General features: G+C 43.0%; 1 protein-coding gene across 1 annotated transcript; it reads right to left on the bottom strand.

The window, feature by feature from the left end:
• Positions 1–2,687: 2,687 nt before the first annotated feature.
• On the bottom strand, positions 2,688–17,927 carry nyap1 (neuronal tyrosine phosphorylated phosphoinositide-3-kinase adaptor 1). Its single transcript, XM_078286861.1, has 7 exons — positions 17,740–17,927; positions 9,464–9,831; positions 8,137–9,383; positions 7,434–7,962; positions 6,826–7,068; positions 3,732–3,838; positions 2,688–3,110 (listed from the first exon to the last, which is right to left on the bottom strand). The coding sequence occupies exons 1-7, from the start codon at positions 17,925–17,927 to the stop codon at positions 2,688–2,690; spliced, it is 3,105 nt and encodes a 1,034-aa protein (XP_078142987.1).
• Between the last annotated feature and the right edge of the window lie 2,498 nt (positions 17,928–20,425).

Raw genomic sequence — 20,425 nt, 5'->3', positions numbered from 1 at the left:
TCTGATGCATAACTTTCTGGGCGTTCAGTGTGTGTGTATGTGTGTGTGTGTGTGTGGCCAGTTGACTGCATTATCACGTGCACAAAGCCACAAGAGCAGCAGTGGAGAGTGGAAGTAGTGCCCTCACTTGGATACTGAGGGGGTTGCAACACGTGTTGTACTGTATGTTGAAGTGCATCGGGTACATTGTGTCCCCATTCACCACAGTGAAACACTCTTTCAGCAATGTTGGTCGACATTTTGTGCCTCTATTGGGAAGCTGTGAAACAATATTAAGCATGAATACATGTAAAGATCCTGTTCGTTATGTAAAGTTCATTATATAAAATTTATTTAATGACAATATCAATGCAAATATAGCACTACAGTGATTTCCAAGGTACACCGTATCTTACCATATCAATATAGTATGGCACTCATATAATGGCCACTGTTTTAGTAGACACACAAAACCAACAGCTTCTGTAAACTATTTTGGAAATGATGCCTAAAGTTCAATATCAATCATTGAAAAAAACTCATAATAAGGTGATTACTTGGTATTTGAAATTGAATTGGGCACAATAGTCAATATCATTTGAACATTTTCAGTGTAAAGAATCTCTGCATGCATTGCACTCGCCCATTTCCCTCAACCTGGTCCTGGCCTCTGTGTTTGAAATGGACTTCATAAGGTTGACAACCTGCACCCTCAAACATGAACAGGTGGAATAAAAAAAAGGCAAAGCAGTGACTTTGTTATATTAACCCAAACATTTAGATACTTTTTTTCTTTTTCACTGGGTGTAACTGTACAATTTGGTGCTAACTATCAAAACAACAACAACCAAGAGACATTCAAGTGCCTTAATACTATTACAGAGGGGTTCACTCTTTAAGGTACAAACTTCATTTCACGTGGCTTTCAGAAATAAAACAAATATGTAACAATAACCACTATATTAATAATGTTACTCATGGTAACACCATGTAGTTGAATGAACAACACCAGTAGTTCAAGATAGCAGCAAAGTATTCAAAATGTCAAGACAATGAGCTGTTGAAATCTGTACACAAATAAAAATGAATGTAGAAAAAGGCATAAATAAAACAATAATACTGGTTAAAGGGAGTCTTGCATAAATTTGAGTAGACAACTGTCGGACTGTGCCTTTGTTTAGAGGGCTTACTGTTTATTAGTAGAACTATAAGTAATGCATGGACTGGCTGCAGCAGATAAAGTACTTAATTCTTTTAGAAAAAACAAGTGAACAAAGTTATGTTTATACAGTATATGCTACATAATATGTATTGATTACAAGTATGAAAATGGAAATATTTGCTACATTTTCAATACAGTTGTACATATCTATTTACAGTACAATAGGGTTTTATTTCTCCTAAGCGTATACCATGTTTTGTGCAGATTGTTCCAGCATTCTGTTTGAGGTGATCAATATTCACAGTCCTATCAGTTGCACCATATTCTACAGTCTGTGTTGATGGGTGTCAGTGCTTGTTTTTGTGGGGTGGAACAATCACTTATGTGCAACTGTGAATAAGCATGAATAATGAAAGTTTTATACAATTGATCTGTATCTATATTTGGCTGGACTGCACAGTATGTGCCATCTGTCATACAACCTTTTCTAATGATGCCCCAAGCAACATATTCATCTTTTTATACAACCACATGATATCATTATCATAGTCAAGATCTGCAGTATGTAAAAGTCTGACATGATCATCTCTACACATATTTTTACAATACTGTATGTCTATTGTGACATGCAGAGAATGACACAGTAAATATGACTTATTCAAGTCTTAGATATGTTAGGCTAGTTGACACAAGTTTTAATTATGTTGCTCCGACATCGGGAGCATATTGCTATAAAATTGCAGAAACGTTGAGAAAGTAAATATATTTACATTACAAATATGCAAACAGGTAGCTTTTACTCCTCAGTGATGATTATTTGCATCCACAATGACAATCTATTGATACCAAGACATCTCATATGCATTCACAAATCCAAGAAACACTTCAATATCTTTTCAATGAGTTTAGCCTTTTCTGATCCATAGTTGTGAGTAGTTTCTAAGTGTGTTGGGCAGCTGTTCAGTGTGCCATTTACTGGTGTGTGCCTTCTGCAACTTTCCCTCCATGTGTTACAGAGGGAACATGATTCCTTTATGCCTGGAGCAGTCAGGCTGAAATTTGGCAACATTAATCTCAAAATACATCACACCCACTGTTGTTTAACTGGTGTCTTCATTTTGTGGCAATAAATATTGAAATCATTGGCAATTAGAACACATCAAGAAGGACATACAGAGCAAATACAAATCAACTGGGTAGAAATTAATTTAGTCTGATTGTAACGCTTATTTTTCTTCACTCCTTTTATCAATGATTCTTTTCATTTTTTGCCTAAACAAGTTCAAAGTCTCCGATAACTTTTATTACTGTCCTTAAGTCAGCTCAAGTTTATCATACCATAAGAGTGCAAGCAAATCTCTTCTTTTTCACCCACATCCTCTCCTTCTTCTGTGGTAGTTATGTTGTCTCATCTTCTTAAAAGAATTCTCCATCTATTTTACCCATTTTTACTCTCTCCTCTTGTTAATTGTTCCACCATCTTCCTCTACTAATCAATGTGTTTTTTCTCCTTTGCGTGCTATACTACCTGGCCTGCCTGTCCCCCTCAGATAGCTGTGTCCCACACCACGGCCTGTGGCCTCTGGCAGGGTGGCGTGCCAGTCTTACGAGGCTCAGGTGTCCGTCTCCAGCTAGGGAGGATGGGCATGCTGTCCTGCTTGCACAGGCTTTTGTCAGGGCGCCTGTGGGCCTTGATCTCTTTGCACAGGCAGCGTTTACGCTCGATGACTTCTAGCAGCTTGCCGTCTCTCTGGGTCTGTGCTGTGGACTGGGAGGTGCCCCCGCCGATAGGAGGCTGTCCCTGTGCCAGCTGGGCGAGGTGCTGGAACTGCAGCTGGAGGTGGTGCTGTTGCTGAAGCTGCTGGAGCTGCTGCTTTAACTGCAGCTGCTGCTGGTGGAGCTGGAGCTGCTGCTGCTGCCGAGACACGCTGGGACTGCAGGGCGCTCGAGGCTGGGGCAGGCCGTGCAGCTGAACACATCGGAAAAAGGCAGCAGTGAAAATACGTAGTGTTTTATGTAAATGTTGTATTTAAAATTCTAAATACCCTGCATGATCACTGCATTGCTGTCAGCACTGAGGACCAAGCCCAACCCGACCCACCCAGCAGAGCCGGCATAACAATGTAATTTCTAACGACAGCCACCAGGATGCAGCACTGCACCATCTTCTGCAATTTGAGGGAGGGTCAACCAAGCACACGCAGACGGTCTCTGCAGCACACTCAAACTGCGTCAGCATTTGTTATGCAGCCAAGGATCTGGGTAAAATGTGCTGCTATTGGACTGCAGCTCACCACTCCAAAACACTGTACAGCATCTTCTCTCCTCTACTCTTCACTCACAGCTACAGTTCGCATATCTGCCTACGTCACGCATCTTTCCTGCTCTTATTCTTTTAAGGCCGGCCACAACCTTATTCTGCTCGGTGGGCATATCTACCAGCTATAAATAGATCTGCGGGAGCACTGTCTCCAGCAGGAAAGGAAATATTAATAATGGGAACAATACTAATGCCTGCTCCCAGTTCTACCATGAATGATCTTAATAGATCTCTATAGTGATAAGCTTGGGTATTATACAGTATATTCACCTGATTCAGGGCTTCCCGTGCTGGTAGACTGCTCTGTCTCTGGACGTCTCCACCACCCACCTGCCTCACTCCAGAGGTAGAGGAGGAGCGGCCCAGCCGCCCCACTTCTGTGATACAAAGAAACAAGCATTATGCTGTATGCCTTAGTATGTGTGCCATTTGTGATATTTTAAGCCATAAAACAATTATCAAGTAACCATAGATTTTTAATTTGCAGGTAATAGGTTGGAGCTAAGTCACACATTTTATTAATGCAACTATACTTACCCAGAGAAGTAATGATTTGTTTCTGTATCAAGCTCTAGCTACGCCTAGAAGGCACCTATGTTTTCACACCTGTTTGTCTGTCTGTCAGCAGGAGATCTCGAAAACATATGAACAGTTGTTTTTCAGCCATAACCATGAAATAGATAAAATCCAAATGTTTGCAATCAATTTAATTCAAAACGTAGGTGATAGGAATGCTGCCTTTGGGTGTAACAGCAAATGAATTGTTCCGTGTTGGCAGAGGTTTGCACTCTCCAAGTGCCTTATACTGTAGTTTCCTGTAATATTACTAATATTACTACTTACCTGGAGAGGTTTACCTGTCATATAAATTACACTCACCTCTTATAACTAATTATATATCAAGCTATATCAAGTCAAGTCAGATTTATTTATATGGCGTTTTTAACAAGCAGGTTTGTCACAAAGTACATCACAAACACCAAGAAATGGGGCCAGAGCTTGTGCATACAGTATGTGTGTGTGCAGATATGTAGGCCTGTGCGTGTCCACTGGGTAACACAAGGGCAGTGAGAGACTGCAGGGAAGTACACAAAGAGAAAGGGATGTGGACAAAGTAGAAAGGTAGCTGGTAAGGTAGAAATAAGTCTCCCCGCCATGAAAGGATTATCTGAAGGAGACCCAACTAGAAACAGGCATTAGTCTGACATTGAAATAAAGCGGTGGAAAATATAATTTGCCTTCAACTCCTGCGATCCAGCTTCTATTCCCAACTCATGCAACAATGTTTTCTACTGTGAGTGAAGTTTTAATTTTCAGGGATTTTTTAACTTAACTTATTTAACCATGACCAAAACATTAACCAAATTATTTTGGTTGCCTAAACCAAACCCTAACCTTAGTTTAGGGTTTTGGACTTAAATACAATATATCAGGACTATATATAAGGACTGAACTTATCTGAATCTCCTGAAGGGAGAACTACCTATCCTTTGGTTTATATTTTTAAGTGTCAGCTGTACAAATTGAGTTATAAATACAATAGAAGTCTATAAACAACTTTTATAACTATGCATTTTATACCTACAAGGCTGAAAATGATTGCAACATTAGTAACAGCACTGTTGATCAGCTAAGTATACTGACTGGTTGGCAATTTGAATGCAACTGTTGATGAAATATAAATACAGTGGAAGTCTATCAACTGGCCGCTATGCACTTTAGAGTTCCTAGAGTGAAAGGGCAGAGGAAATGTGCCTACATGTAGAGAAACAATTGGATTTCTGAAGCAAAGCACCTCATGAAGCAAAAAGAGCAGCATCCAGATCACAGAGGCAACCACAGGGAGCTAACCAAGATCTGAGGCCAAAAGGAATACTGTGGTGAAGGATTTTATATCCGAAGAGCATACAGATATAGCCCAGCTGTTTATGGAACACTTCTCATACTGGCTATGCTTCAAGGAAAGTATGGCCTGGATTCTCAAGGTAAGAGGTGTCTGTCTGTGGAGAAAGGCCTTGAATGCAGATGCAGAGATTGACAAGGAGATGCAGAGCTTCAAGCCTGACCTCAGATATAGCAGCACTTCTCTGGAAGATCTACTGAGGGCAGAGCTGGCAGTCATCTGTGATAGGCAGAGGTATAAATGTGGGGCAGACCTCCAACTTGCAGAGGGGTGAAGACTGAAGACGAACAGTACTATATTTGCGCTCAACTCTGTGCTTTATGGTGGAGTCCTTACAGTAGAAGTAATGCTCACCAGGGCAGATAATCCAAAAGAATCCAAGCCTGTTTCCATCCTGCCAAGGATATTCTGGTGGCAGAACTTATTCCTTGAGAAATCCATCAAAACACTTTCTGCCCAACCTTGCCAGACGTTTCGGATCCCTGGAGAAAATGTGGCATTAAGGAAAGTCCTGTCCAATAAGTCATCTGCTGGCATTTTCATGGTGTTGCTGGGCAACAACAGGTGGCTTATCTGCAACAGAGTTGTTGACGACATTGGTCTGTTCAATGTCAGACATGGAGCATTTTCGTATGGTGCCATCTTTACAGGCTTGGCCATCTGCAATCCACATTGTGGTAGCAATGTCAACAGACATATAGTCCTTCATCCATATTCTTCATTGATTCACAGCAAGAAGAGGTGTGAGTGTTGCGTTGCACACTGCTGTGGATTTGGACACAAGTCCCACATCTAAACCAGTGTGCACGAGATAAACCAACCACTTCATCTTCTTCATAAGACTGATCTCAAACTGGGGTCATGGGAAACACGATGTGTTTCGAGGTCATGATACCAAGGTACCATGAATAAGAGAAGAGAAGAGAAGAGAAGAGAAGAGAAGAGAAGAGAAGAGAAGAGAAGAGAAGAGAAGAGAATATTGTATATAATTGAAAAGGCTTTTTGGAATCTTGGATCCCTGCTTTTTTTAATTTAATAATTGTTTCTAAAAGTAAGAGCAAATTATTGTGTGATTGTTTATGTGTGCAACAGTAACTTCACATTTGTGGTTTTTCTTTAGTGGAGCCTTACCGTACTCTTACTGATTCTTACTGAATCAGTATTATTTGTTAGTTTGATTCTCCACTCCTGTAAAAGAAAATTAATACTTGCCTGTGGATGTGTATCTCTTTCTAGATCCTGGAAATAAAAAGTTGCATTCCATCTCAAAGGAAGACAAACAAGTAAGCTGTCCAAGTTCAAGAGCTAAACCACAATGGAGCCAGCAACATAATTCCCATGTAAATCTGCTGACGTAGTTACTTTCTAAATGGGATGCCTTAGGCTTTTCTTGTGTTGACAGAAATCAACGCGCCTTAGAAGCTATAACTAAAAGGTTGTGAGCAGGGAGTGTTTTCCTACCTCCATTGCGACAGGCAGGGAAGGTTTGGCAGGGGAGAGGCAGCCCTACTCTGGGCAGGGCTCTGAATCCTGGGCTGCTCTCCATGCCAGCAAGGGACTCGCTGTGACCAAGGCCCCGGCCACTGGCACTGCTGAAGTGGACCGGGATGCCCGAGTGGCCTCCTCGAGACCCCATTCCAAGCTCCTCCTTGTCCATCCTTAGTAGGGCATCAGCGCTGCCGTTCCACGCTCGCCCTTCATCCTCTGAGACAGGGAAAGGAACAGAATGAGGCTGAATATATGCAAGATGGTGACAAACATTTCAAGGAATATTTTACTCTTAAAGGTTTCTGCAGAATAGCTCTTGGATATATCGAAAATCAATATATCGCAATACAAAAATGTGACAATACATATCGCAATATTAGTTACACTGTATTCTGCTGTAGTAATCACAAATGAGACGGCTTGCCCTTCACAATTTCACAAGCTCTCCACTGAAATTATATTATTTGCACTTTGTAAACCCGTTGTATCGTGAGATAAGCATATTGTCCCATCCTTATTATAGAAGCCTATTTTTCCAATACAGCATCTGCACTTTGTATTCAAAATCACCCCTGACTTACTCTCTGTCTCTCTGCTCCCATGGCTGAAGGACAATTTCCTCTGCATGGGCCAGTAAGACCCGTCGTCTGCAAAGGCTAAGCTGGCGCTGCTGTCCCAGGGCATGAAGCCAGCTTTCGCCTGGAGGGACCCAGAACCCCCGTTGCTCTTGGAGGCCCCCTCGCCTCCACCAGACAGTCCCGAGGCATGTTGCAGAGAAGGCGTCTGAGAGCTTCCTCGCAGGCTGTCGTACGCCGGGGGCCTCCGGAAGCCGCCGGAGGGGTAGGTCCACAGCAGAGGGCTGTCCGAGGACGGAGGCTTGTACGCCGGCAGGCCGTGAGGAGTGTGAGAGCGCAGGTGGGGGCGAGAATGAGGACGCTGGGATGAAGATAGCGGCGTCGGGGTTGAGCTGGTGCTGCTTTGAGAGGTTTGGCTGCTATTGGTGAGAGCGTTGTCCCCCTGTGAGGAGTGTGACCCTCCTTCCCTATCCCGATCCCTGTCTCTGTCTCTGTCCCTGTCTCTGTCTCTGTCCCTGTCTCTGTCTCTGTCCCTTTCCCTATCCTTATCCCTATCTCTGTCCCTTTCTCTATCTCTGTCCTTGTCTTTTTCCCGGTCTCTATCTCTCTCTCTGTCCCTTTCTCTACCCCTATCCCTATCCCTATCCCTCTCCCTGTCCCTATCTCGGTCCCTATCCCTATCCTTGTCCCTGTCCCTGTCTCTGTCTCTGTCTCTGTCCCTGTCCCTGTCCCTGTCTCTGTCTCTGTCTCTGTCTCTGTCCCTGTCTCTGTCTCTATCTCTATCTCTATCCCTTTCTCCTTTATCTGACTTTAAGAGGAAGCTAACAGACTTGCCTTCCTTGCCTGAACCCTGGGTTTGGGTCTGGACAGTGGCCTGGCTGGAGCTCTGAGAGCTGCCCTTGGTTGGAGCGGGGGAGTCTCCTCTCTCTGGCTTGCGGTAGTGATGGTAGTGCGAGGGGCGATGATGAGGGTGGTGGTGGTGATGGGAGAAAGGGGAGGTGGATTTGGACGAGGGCGGCAGCGGTGTGGAGTGGCTCCTGGCTCGTAGTCCGGGCGCAGGACCTAACTGGGCATCTCTGCTGTGTTTGTCCTGCTGGGCCGAACTCCCCCCAGACGACTCCTTGGAGCCTGACAGGGGCACAGGGAGGTTAGAGGAGGGGATAGTTGAGGAGGAGGTGCTGACTTGAGTTGTCACGCTAGAGGTTTGAGTTCCTAGTTTGGCAGAAGCAGCCTTGTGTTGGACCCCGACCCCACTGGAGGCTGCTGCTGGCTGGGGGAAGGCGAGCAGCGGGGGCCGGTGCTGTAGAAGATTGGGAAAGGGGGCTGGGATCTTGGTGTTGGTCTCTGCCTCGGATTTACTCCCCTGCAGCAGGTAGGGAGTAGGCGCTCGAGGGGTGTGTGGACTGGAAGACAGGACCTGGGGAACGGGGGTGGAGGACGTGGAGGAGGGCAGAGGAGAGGAATGAGAGATGGATACTGTAGCTTTGGGTTTGGAGCAGGAAGGAGAGGAGGAGGAGGGGCGTGGCAGAGGCGAGGAACTGCTGGAGGAGGGGGTGGAATGGAAGTGTTTCGAGGTTTTCAGTTTCTCGTGCTTGAGAGGGGGGCGTCTTTGGGACTCTCTGTCCTCTTGCATTGGGTATTTCATCTCCTCATAGATGGCCTCGCTCTGGTCCGAGTCAGAGTCAGGCGTGGTGGCCACCGGGGTGACAGGGTGGGGGGTGGCAGTCTGGCTGTCTCTGGTGAACACTTGTCCCACCATCTCTATATAGACTGGCTCGTCCTCCCCGTCTCCTCTCTGAGGCTGAGTCTCCGCTGCCTGGAAGGGCAGGGATGTGGCAGAGGGAGGCACACGCGGAGGCGGGGGGTCGAAAGAAAGCTGAGTGCTGGGGCTTCTCTTGGGCTTCAATGGAGGCACCTTCTTCCCTCCGATCTCTCCCGAGTCAGACTTCTTCATGGCTGTGGAAGAAAAAAAAAAGCAAGTCAAGGACAGAGATACTTTACACTGTAGAATATGCGCCTGAAAAGACATTTCTTACAGTTCTTCTTCTCGGAGTGTTTGGCCTGTGAATGAGTGGGCGGGGGAGGGGGCGGAGCCTCAGGAGGCCCTCTGGTGTCGCTGGAGGTGGAGCTGAGCCGAGTGCTGGGGTGGCGTTTGGGTTTGGCCGGGGGGCAGCGACCGCCGTGCTGGGACTGGGTGTCGGAGTAATCCCCGTTCTCCAGACTCGTGTCCCCGGCACCGACAGCGTGGCAGGACTGCGAACGCGGCGCCATGGCCGAGGCACAGGAGTGAGGGGACAGGTCCTGGGAGGCCGGCATGGTCATGAAACCCATCCGGAAGTGTCGGCGGAAGGAGGCCAAGTCGCGGGCTTTGCCGACAGTAGCTGAGGGGTCGTTCTGGTTGGAGCTGCAGTGGGGGTTGGGGTTGGGGTTGGAAGGTTTGGGTGGGAGAAAAACATTTAGCAATCATAGTTAAGTGAAGAACCATCATTTACTATCCCTTTATGCTGACTTCACTCCTTCCTCGCTCTCTTTTTCTTCTTCAAACATTACCTTTACATAGTTTATACTTAATCTAATCTATAATCCCCTTCTTACTCTCACAGGGAAGGCAGTTTGCTGTTGGAGTCAGTGCTGAGAGATGGACAAGGCAGCGGTGCGGCAGCTGCCCTGGAGGCCCCTCCATCCTCAGCAATCACATATCTTTCCATCTCCATTGCTCCACATCTGCTCCCCTCTCAAACACATTCAATTAGGAAATTACTTCCCCCACCACCACCCACCCCCCCTCCCTCTAAAACCAAAGTACTCTCAGTGTGCGCTGTGTTGCTGGAATTCCCTGATTCCTTATACATCTGTACATCTCTGCTCTCATGATCGCCAGAAGCATTTCATCTGTTACTATGGGAACTGTTTTGATGTTCATGTATTTGATGGTTTGTCTTTGAACGCATGAAATCATGATTGATATGAGCTCTCGCAACATGCAAATAAAACTGTAAACTGGAAAAATCAGAGAAATGATTGCAGTGCTTAACTAAAATGGGAATTAATTTTAAAAATATGATTAGGAATTTCATTATTTCTTTGAGCCAATTATGACATACTCTACATTAACTGAAATATTTCCAGAAATTCAAACAAAAACGCAGAAAACAGATATTTGGGTTTGTCTGGGACAGTGTGAATTTGTCTGTAAAACTCAAAAAATTCCAGATAATTCCTCCACTGTGCTTTCTCCATACCTTCTATCCCATTAACACTATTAAATCCAGCAGCTTTCAACTGTCTATTAGCATAGATAAAAGCATGCTTTATTTTTTCCAATGTATCACTGCAGAGTAACATAAAAACGCGGATGTAAATCTGTATGTGTGCGCAGTGGTTAGAGTTTCTGCCCTGATACTGTGAGTTTTGGGGTTTGATCCCCAGCCGAGTTCACCAAAGGCTTACAGAATGGTACATGATAACCCTCTGCTAGCCTCTCAGCTTTAAAGAGATAGGTCCCACAATAGACCGGTGTCCTCTGCAGGGCGATGTTATGCTGCCTCACCCCACAGCATCAGGAGATAAGCCCCTGGCCTTTAAGCCATCTTGGATCGAACAAGGCTCACCTACTTACCTCTTGTACAACCGATTTTTCATTAACAAGGCTGCTGTGAAGTTACTATGCTTCAACAAAAGTGTCTGGAGAGAGGGGAAAAAAACATTCACATCTGTACTGCAAATATCATCAAAAGAAGAAAAATGACTACAGAATTTACTGCAGCCATCCGGGAGGAAATCACGGGTGCTCCACTGAGCATAAACCATGGATCAGTGCCGTCTCACCAGTCTGATTTTTATTTCAGAAGGTATCTGCGGATCACATCTCGGCAAAGAGATAGGGAACAAATCTGGATATCGAGATCTATCTCTACATGTTTGGGGTTGGAAGATATTGTGTTTCTGAGCTTGCAATCAAATACCTCAAATATGCGTTTTTTGCATGCAAGTGATTCATAACATTCAACTTAAAGTATATGGATGGCAGTATATGACTATCTGCAGGCCAAGCAGTTCTGTCCTTTAGATCTGCTTCTATCCCTATATATGCGTTTTTTGCGTGCAAGTGATTCATAACATTCAACTTAAAGTATATGGATGGCAGTATATGACTATCTGCAGGTCATGCAGTTCTGTCCTTTAGATCTGCTTCTATCCCTGTGAGGCAGCGAAGCACAGATCAAGACAATCGGAGCTTCCAATTTCTATTCAGCATTGCAAGCAGCGGAGGCAGCAGTGAGGCCGCTCATCACAGAGAACACAGATGCAACTGTTTTCCTTCTCATCACATCACTGTATGCGAGGCAGTGCGTGCCTGAATAAGTCCGCGCATGTACGTGGTATGGGTACACAGTGTGTTTGCATCCGTATGTTTGTGTACTTGAATGCCTGTGGGGGAGTGTGTGACTTGTCATAATCGACATAGATACCACAAGGCCATATTTAGCCCAGAACAGAGGCTGCGCAGCTCCTTCCAGCAGCAGCTTTGCTCTGTTTTTATTTCCTTACTTCCTCTTTGCTAATGTTCCCTCCCACATCATGGATGGGAATTATGAGATGACCTTTTAACCCATCAGTCATACTGAACCAATTCCATGAATATAAAAATACAATATTTAAAGTCCAATAATAACATCATCATCATCAACAACAACAATAATAGTAACAATAATAATAATGTTATTAAATTGAAGTTACACTCCTGCCAAAAATATTTCCAGTTATTATCCATATGTAACTACTTCTGCTCCTGTCTTGCTTTGTGTTAAAGCCCTAATGCAGAATTTATTTGCCTGTTTTAATGTTAGGTTTCTCTCATTCGTTTCTTACAAAGTTTAACTTGAAAAACCAAAACTTTAAGTTCAACAACAATAATAATAATAGTAATATTACTGCTACTACTACTACTACTATTACTACCATTACTACTACTACTACTAATAATAATAATAATAATAATGATAATGATAATAACAACAACAACAACAATAATAATTTAGGTATCTCTAAATCGTTTCTAAGTTTAACTTGAAAAAGTTAGCTAAAAAAAATAAGCTTTTTGCTGTACTTTTTGCTGTAATAAAACTTTTCTGCCTTTGTTCTCTGCTAAATCTCACGGCTGCCTACCACTGAAGCTCTGCTATTCATCTGGAATATTTGGAAATAAACTGAGAGAAATGTGCATCACTGACTGGAGTGTGTCCCTGTCAATCAAAGCTGTATGAGGCCATCCGCTGCTCCCCCGTAGCCCTTTCAACAACACCTTTGATAGCTTATCTTTGGAAAGACTCTTGAATATCAACTCCTCCTTAGAGTATGAGATATTCCCAAATGCTTTTAAGACTGTGATGATAAAGCTTTTGCTGAAGAAATCCGGTCTAGATAATTCTGCCCCTAGCAGTTACTGTCCTATTTCTAATTTACCTTTTTTGGGGCAAAGTTTAAGAGAAGGTTATGTTTAAACAGCTGAATGAATATCTCTGTAAAAATATTATCCTAGCAAAAATCCAATCTGGTTTTAGGGCAAATCATATACTATGATGGCTCTTGTTAATGTTTCAGATGGCTTAAGGTTAAGTGCTGATGTTGGGTATCGGTCCTTAGTGTCATATTTGAATACAGCATTATAATTGATCGCATTAAGTTATGGGTTGGTATAGTTTTAAACTGATTTTATTCTTAGATCACTGGAAGAAAACAACATGTTTTTGAAACAGCTGATAGTGGTTTGGCTCAAGCCAGCATGTAGTAGTATATAATATAGGAGCTTTGTCTGTCTATGGTTCCACTAATATATAATAATAACTGGCCAGCATGATGTGAGCTTTCACTTAGCTTAGCTGGTGACACACAGCTGTAAGTGTCTATAAAGCTAGATGACCAAAATACTTTCCACTTCTGACTGCGAGTCATGCGACCATTAATAACAAGCCGGGTAATAACTTCTTGAAGCTTAACAAGACAACAAGGCAGTGATTGTCTCATTCTGCCCCAAACCCAAAGGGGATGTTATTTACCCTATAAACTGGACAATCTGACATCAATTAGAAATCTGGGAGTCATTTCAGACATTGACTTTAACTCTAAAGTTTATTTTAGTTAATTGACAAGGACTAACTTTTTCCGTTCATGAGGCATAGCTGAGGTGAGACTTCTTTTAACACAAGATGATGAGGAATGGGAATGCTTTCACCTCCAGCTGCCTTGACAATTGTAATGTATCCTGTTTATAACCTCCTAAAATATAAACTGAATGACCTCAAATCATTGAAATTGCTGCTGCCAGGGTTTTAACCAGGTCTGAAAGAGCTTTGAACATTGCCATTCAGACATAAATTACTTACTCTTGGTATAATAGGGATGTGAATCTCTCCTTCTTAGACTGATTCAATATGAATCTCAATTGTCAGTGATTCAATACAGGAAAGATATCTTTGAGCAGGTCAAGGATTCTGTTCAATTGCATTCATTTTTTTTATGATATGATTCGATACAAGTCAACTTGATTCAGTGCCATTAAGAGCAATGCAGAGTTTACTTGCTATGTTGTCCTTATTTGACTCTGGTTGGGACTCATATTGTAACGACCAAAAAACACAAATCAACTTTAATCAACATTATCCATCTAACCAATTTAACATTATCCAAATATTTTAAATTTCTGACCAGTTGCCATTTTACTCTGACACATAATACCATAGCTTGATATTTCTCTGGAGCCTGACAACATAAATTAACTTCTCATTGCCTCCCATATTTTACATTCTTTCAGTGATGGGAAACTTTGACTCACTGCTAGAAATAGTAAAGTCTTCCAACCCCCTTCCAAAAAAGAAACAAAGGATTGGGCTAAATAGTATGTATAATGTTAAAGCATCCAAATAGAAACACTGTGGAAGTGACATGTTTCTGTAAATTAAACAGATTGTGACAGATTGCATTGACAGAAAATGCAATGGCAGGACAATTTTTTTTTTTTTTTTTTTGTGGATGACATTGCAATTTGGTTGCAGTTTGGTTTTCTGTAAAACATAAACTCCAGTGTATCAGTCACTAAGTGCATGTGCAGTAAGTACAAAAGAGCATAATGAATAATTATCACAAGCATGATCACATCCAAATCATTACTTGGAGCCGTCAAGTCATTCAACAAATATTCCCACATCAGGCAAACGCAACATGAACTCCAGTCACATTCAGACAGTATCGTAGTAGCAGAGTGTGACATGGAGGGAGGAAGAAAGAAAAACTGATAGAGAAATCAATATTCACTATTCTGACTGTTGAATCAGGTTTCCCTGGCCCACAAACAGCCGATATGATCTGTTTATGATCCCCCCAGCTCTTACCCAGTCCTGCATCTGCGGTACAGCCGTATCTTGCACCGCTGGACTGGATAATCGTTACACCCCTAGCATCATGATTTTAGGCCCCGAGAGGCACAGAAACACCATGTCTATCAAGTCTCTTGATCTAGATGGCTGGAGTCTTGTCCCAAGTGACAATTTAAAGTCCTGAGGATGGAGCTGCATTCTTACCTGCCTCTCAGCATCGTAAACATTCCCAAACCTGCATTTTTTTTCCCATTTTAGAAATACAGCAAAGCTCAGAGACACTCTTTGCTGAAGCGTTGATACATGACTACATCAAGACTTGATTACTGTAAAGCACAACTCTCTGGTGCCTCCATCAAAAACCTACAACTGGCTCAGAAAGCAGCCGCCAGGCCCCCGATGAGAACAATGAAATTTTACCACATCGCTTCCATCCTGTTATCTCTACACTGACTTCCAGTTAAAAATTGAGCAGACCCCAAGTTATTCTCCTCACCTATTAATCACAGCACCTGCATACATAGTGGAAGTGACATGCTACACCATACCAGCCCATTCATACTGGTCTATTATTCAGTACGAGATTCAATAAAACCTCAGTTGGCATCGGGGCTTTCTCCCACCGATCCCACTGATGGGAATAGTCTGTCTGCCCATATTAGCACATGAGAAACAGTCTCTATTCTCTATTCAGTCTCTATTCTGTATCTACAAAACCATCTCCACTATATAAATGACTATATATATATACACTATATAAATATACTAATTTCTATTCCCTCCCAAACTCACTCAAACTCCCAGTGGTTCTTGGGGAGGAGGAGAAAACAATGATACTTGCTGATATATATATTTCATTGTGTTAGAATATCAGGGATGATAATTAGTGAAATTGTCTAGGATGCATAGCATGTGAATATTGACCATAGCATTGCGTAGAATAATATTTATCATATGAACAATTTTCAAAATAGAGTTTTTATAATTAGGAATTCCTATATTTCTAATTAATTGAATTAATGAATTTAATGTATTAATGTATTATATAATGTACCTTGTTTTGTCCTGTAATATGCTTTGGCAACACTCAATACTACTTGATTCCTGCCAATAAAGCTTTTCTGAATCTGAATCTGAATCTAAATGTAGTTTCTCTCCCTTCCTACAGGACTTTTTGGGAGCCTTGAGTCCCCAAACTGTCTCCCAGCGTCCTTCATGTTCTGCTCCCGTCTGTCTGGTTTCCATCCCTTCCCAGTGCCACCCATCGGTGACCCTTTCCCCCGTCCGTCATCATCACTGGTCACTGTCCCTGTTCCTCACCTCCGCCTGGCTCTACTTCCCATCGCTCATCGCGTCCCGCTGTCCCACTCACTGCCCTACACCTCCGCCGGCTGACGCTGTCATGACGTTGATCTGCATTGCCAAACACAAGTGCCTCCACTTACCCCGCTGAGTCAGTCGGCACCGGACCGCTCTTATGTACGAGCTTCATTGTTGTTTCTGATATTCTCCCGGTCCAAACAGCCCGGTACATAGCATGGAATTTGGTCAATTATAGGTGACTCATGACTGGACTGTATATCTCTCCTCCGTCTCCAACAAATACACAAGCTCTCTCTCTCTCTCTCTCTCTCGCTCACTCACAGGCATGCACACACACTTTCCACCACTACACTGTTGTTATTCTCTGTGTTAAGATGTACCTGTGTTGTTGTTGTAGCCTGTTTTGTTCAGTTTTGTAGTGTGCTTGTATTGTCTCTCTTTGTTTGTTCTATCACAGTTTCATGACTATTGTATTGAGAGTTTTTTTTTTTTTGATTTTATTATTTTTTTATTCATTTAACCTCATTGTTTGCTTTAGTCATGGTTCTCAATGTCTGTGTAAAGTGTATTGCAACACTAATGGGTAAAATGCACTTTACATAAATTTGATTTTATTTGACTGTGCTGGATTGTTTACACTGGCTTCCCATGTTGGCTAGAATCTGACTTGAATTTTTTTGTACAAATCTCATTATTGATTTGCATCTATACACATTGAGTCTGTGCTTTGATTTTATTATGATTACTTTTCACTTCTGCTGGGAGACTGCCAAGGGGAGAGAGCTGGGCCTGATACATTAGCAGCTAACTGTGTTGTAATTGTGTTGAAATTGGACAACTGAACACACTGCACTCAGTTTAAGAACAACTCTTTTCCATCCTACTGCAACGGTACTGGCGGGTCTAGCTTCAAGGGCTGCGTTACCTATAGTCATTAAATATTCCATTAACACACATGACTCATACTGCAGGTAAAGTTTCATTATTCACTCTTCCTCCTCAGTTGGGAAACTAGAGAATATCAAGGGAGTGTGAAATATGCTTTCAGGGAACTTATTCAACTTTTCAGCCTCGATCAATACAACAACAATCAAACTTTCATTTTCACATTCCCCTCTCATCATAGGACAACTGGGCAAAACAAAACAAAAGTTATAAGGTTGCATGAACTACATACAGCTCCCTGTAGTGTAGAAAGATTGTATTCATGTGATGAATTGCTTTGTGTTTGGAGTTGCCTGGTTTCATTAAAGCTCAGAGATTGGACTCTCTGATAGAAGAATGGCATGTAGAGACAAACTAATTGGTTACAGTATATACTGAGATAAATGAGGCAAACAGCTCTACATTTGGTTCTGGTTCCGTTCTGGCCTCACTGATACTCTCTAAGTTTACCCAACAATTAAGTTTTGGCTATAAATATAACATTATAGTAGCTGATGCCATCTACAGTATATGTTACATTATAGTTAACATCATTATGGAGTCTTTTCAAGACCTTTCAGTCCAGGAGCGTCTCACTTCATGATCTGTGCCTGGACTTAAGCTGTAGGAATCAAACTAAGAGCTTTCTATCCCCACTGAAGTGAAGCCTAATGTGCTGATCCCCTCACCTCTTTTTCCCGCCCTCTTGGTCCTTCTGCCTCCAGTCCAGACGACTCTTACGATATAGCAGGTTCATGTCGCTGTGGGGTCGCTCTTCCTCGCAGCCTATCACAGCGCAGTGTAGCCGCTTGCCTCGCCTCTCTATGTCACGCAGGAAATGCTCGACTGCCACATCCTGGGCGGAGCCAGAGCTCATGGTATAGAAGACGTCCTGGGAGAAGGGGACGTCTGTCACGGCCGGCCTCCTCCAACTCACCTGAACAAGAAGAGGACAGGGGCCAATGTGAGCGTTTATAAATCATTAAAGACATGTTTAGCTTCTGAGCTTACCTATATCTCCTACTTTCAGCGGACAAGATTGAGAGAGATCCTTTGGGATGTGGCAATACACTATGAAACCCAAATAATGATATCCCAATTATTGGCATACCATTGGGGGAATCATAGCTTATCAGGGTCATTGTGTCACAGCAGACGGTCCTGCCCATTACTCCTACTGGCAGCCTGCAGAGCGGAGACACAGTGATGCATGATGATGGAGGTTGCAGTTTTGTTTATCCCAACCTCCAGTGTATCACATGAAAACTATTTATATTTTCATTATCCACTTATGAATATTTGAGTAAGCATGGTAACTCAGCTGCAGAGCGGCTCTGGCTGCAGGCCTCGGGATGGCCTAGCTAAGCCTGTCTGCTAGCCAGACAGTAATGTGGTTTGTCATATGTAGCGCATGCACGGCTTCCTACACACGCTCACCCCACGAGAAGTCAGGCTTGTTGTGGGGCAGATATCTGAGGGCCCAACAGTGTTTTCACATTGGAGAACGTGAGCGTGCAAGCCAATTGGCTAAGAAAAGCGCAGCTGTCAGCTGATGCATGTTTCCAGTATTTTTCCATCATAAATGTTCAAATGGAAAGAGACAGTTTGGAGGGATTTTGGTACTGGGCACTGGGGCATTTAGCATGCTTCTGGCATGTGGAACTGTTGTGTTGGTTTGGTTTGAGTTGAACGGCATTGCCAAAACTGGATCAAACACTTTAAATGAGATGTGTTCTCTCTGGGGCATCCTGGCTGCTGCGTGAGCGAAGCTTCATACCTTGTGTTTGCAACATTGTTGGTTAAAACATGTCTCACAGTCATTTTTCCTTTCCACTCTCCACTGTGTGCTATATCTCATAAAGCAGAAAACAAATTTTGTTTTCGAGTTTTGCGATCACATTGCCAAAAAACATACTGCTTTCAGAAAATGTTATAATGGGACTGCATGTGAGTCCAAGTTAATGAGTGTTGAAAAATGCTTACATATTACATGAGCATGGTATTCATGACACAATTCCACTTGACTTAAAATGCAAACTGCAGCACGAATATGGCATAAAAAAATGCACATTACATTTACATTTCCCAGAAGTGCAGTGGTACTCCTAAATCTGTACATATTTAAGTGCTTAACTCTTAAAACACATTTACCAACAACTGTGCATTTGTGCTGTAAAAAAAGAACAATATGTTACCTATGTCTCTCTATAATGAAATTCTAAATTCTAAACCTTCAAGTGTGAGCATCAGACTCGGTGAACTGGGCCAGGCTGCATGTTGAGGTGTGTGGCTGTGTGTGATTCTGACATAGCCCAGTGTGTCACCCAGTGTGTCAGAGTGGCTACTGCTATTCCTGTATCCCACGGCCCTGACCACAACCTCCACCGCTGTTGCCGCCATGCTCACTGACTCAATGTTAATTAGGTTAGGGAGCTGCGACTCTAGGTTGGGCTTTTGTTAACAGGAGCTTTGATTTGGGTTTCTACGGTCTGGCAGCTGAGCAGGCAGCCCTGCAATTGCCGCATTACATGCTGCGGGTTGGTGTGCAATTAGCCGAGCTGGAAGAACCAGGAGACCCTCACTTCACTGCGGCCTTCATCTTACATCTACAGGCAGGTTCGTCCAATCAAACCGAGCGAACGAACACTGACATGTTTACGGTTAAAAAAGCATACAGGCCCGGAGGCACACACACACACACACACACACACACACACACTCAGAGACACACAAACACACACAATAAATGCACTCATAGTGGATGTATGTGGCCAAACCCTGCACACTTTAAATCACAAATAAATTCTGTGCATTTAGGAAGCATTTATAGGGTCAGAAGTCGTTTGAAATTCCCCTCATTAGATCTAGGAGGCAGATGGAGCCATGATTCATGTAACTGGATCTGCATGCAAGGCTGCAGAGTATTTACCCATTCATGCACATAAGCAAACAAATAACACACACACACATGCACGCACATAAACACATAAAGACACAAATCCCCCACACAGACAAAACACACACACACACACACACACACACTGACTGTCAAGCTGTAATCCCAAATACTCAGCAGCTGATTTGAATGTGGAGAACTGATAGAAGGGAATTTAATGAAAAGAAAAAAAAAATCAATATTAGATGAAGAATATATAAATGAAAAGAAACATTTTGAGTATTATCTCTGGCTGTAAAGGCTGAGGTTATGAGTGTACTACAGCAATTCATCAAGGATTGGTGTAGTCAAAGCACCATCTTCGGCCTTACTTTTATCTCCTGTCTAAACTGAGCCGTGAAATGCTCTTGTTGTCGTTCACATTCACCGCCGCCGAATTTGTTTGTGGGAAAGGCGTTTGAGACACTTTGCTCTCCAGC

Source organism: Centroberyx gerrardi, chromosome 11 (genome assembly GCF_048128805.1).
Source record: "Centroberyx gerrardi isolate f3 chromosome 11, fCenGer3.hap1.cur.20231027, whole genome shotgun sequence".
NCBI classification, from domain to species: Eukaryota; Metazoa; Chordata; class Actinopteri; order Beryciformes; family Berycidae; genus Centroberyx; species Centroberyx gerrardi.
The sequence above is the reverse complement of the archived record's forward strand: the minus strand, read 5'-3'. Positions and strand labels throughout refer to the sequence as shown.

What these genes read in the sequence shown, in the direction of transcription:
- nyap1 (XM_078286861.1), bottom strand. Translation starts at nt 17,927, where the DNA reads ATGAGCTCTGGCTCCGCCCAGGATGTGGCAGTCGAGCATTTCCTGCGT. An exon ending in ACAGGGACAGGGACAGAGAC is followed by an intron (nt 7,963 to 8,136) that starts AGAGACAGAGAC and finishes AAGGATAGGGAA; the next exon opens with AGGGACAGAGACAGAGACAG. An exon ending in CCCTGCCTGTCGCAATGGAG is followed by an intron (nt 3,839 to 6,825) that starts GTAGGAAAACAC and finishes TTTGTATCACAG; the next exon opens with AAGTGGGGCGGCTGGGCCGC.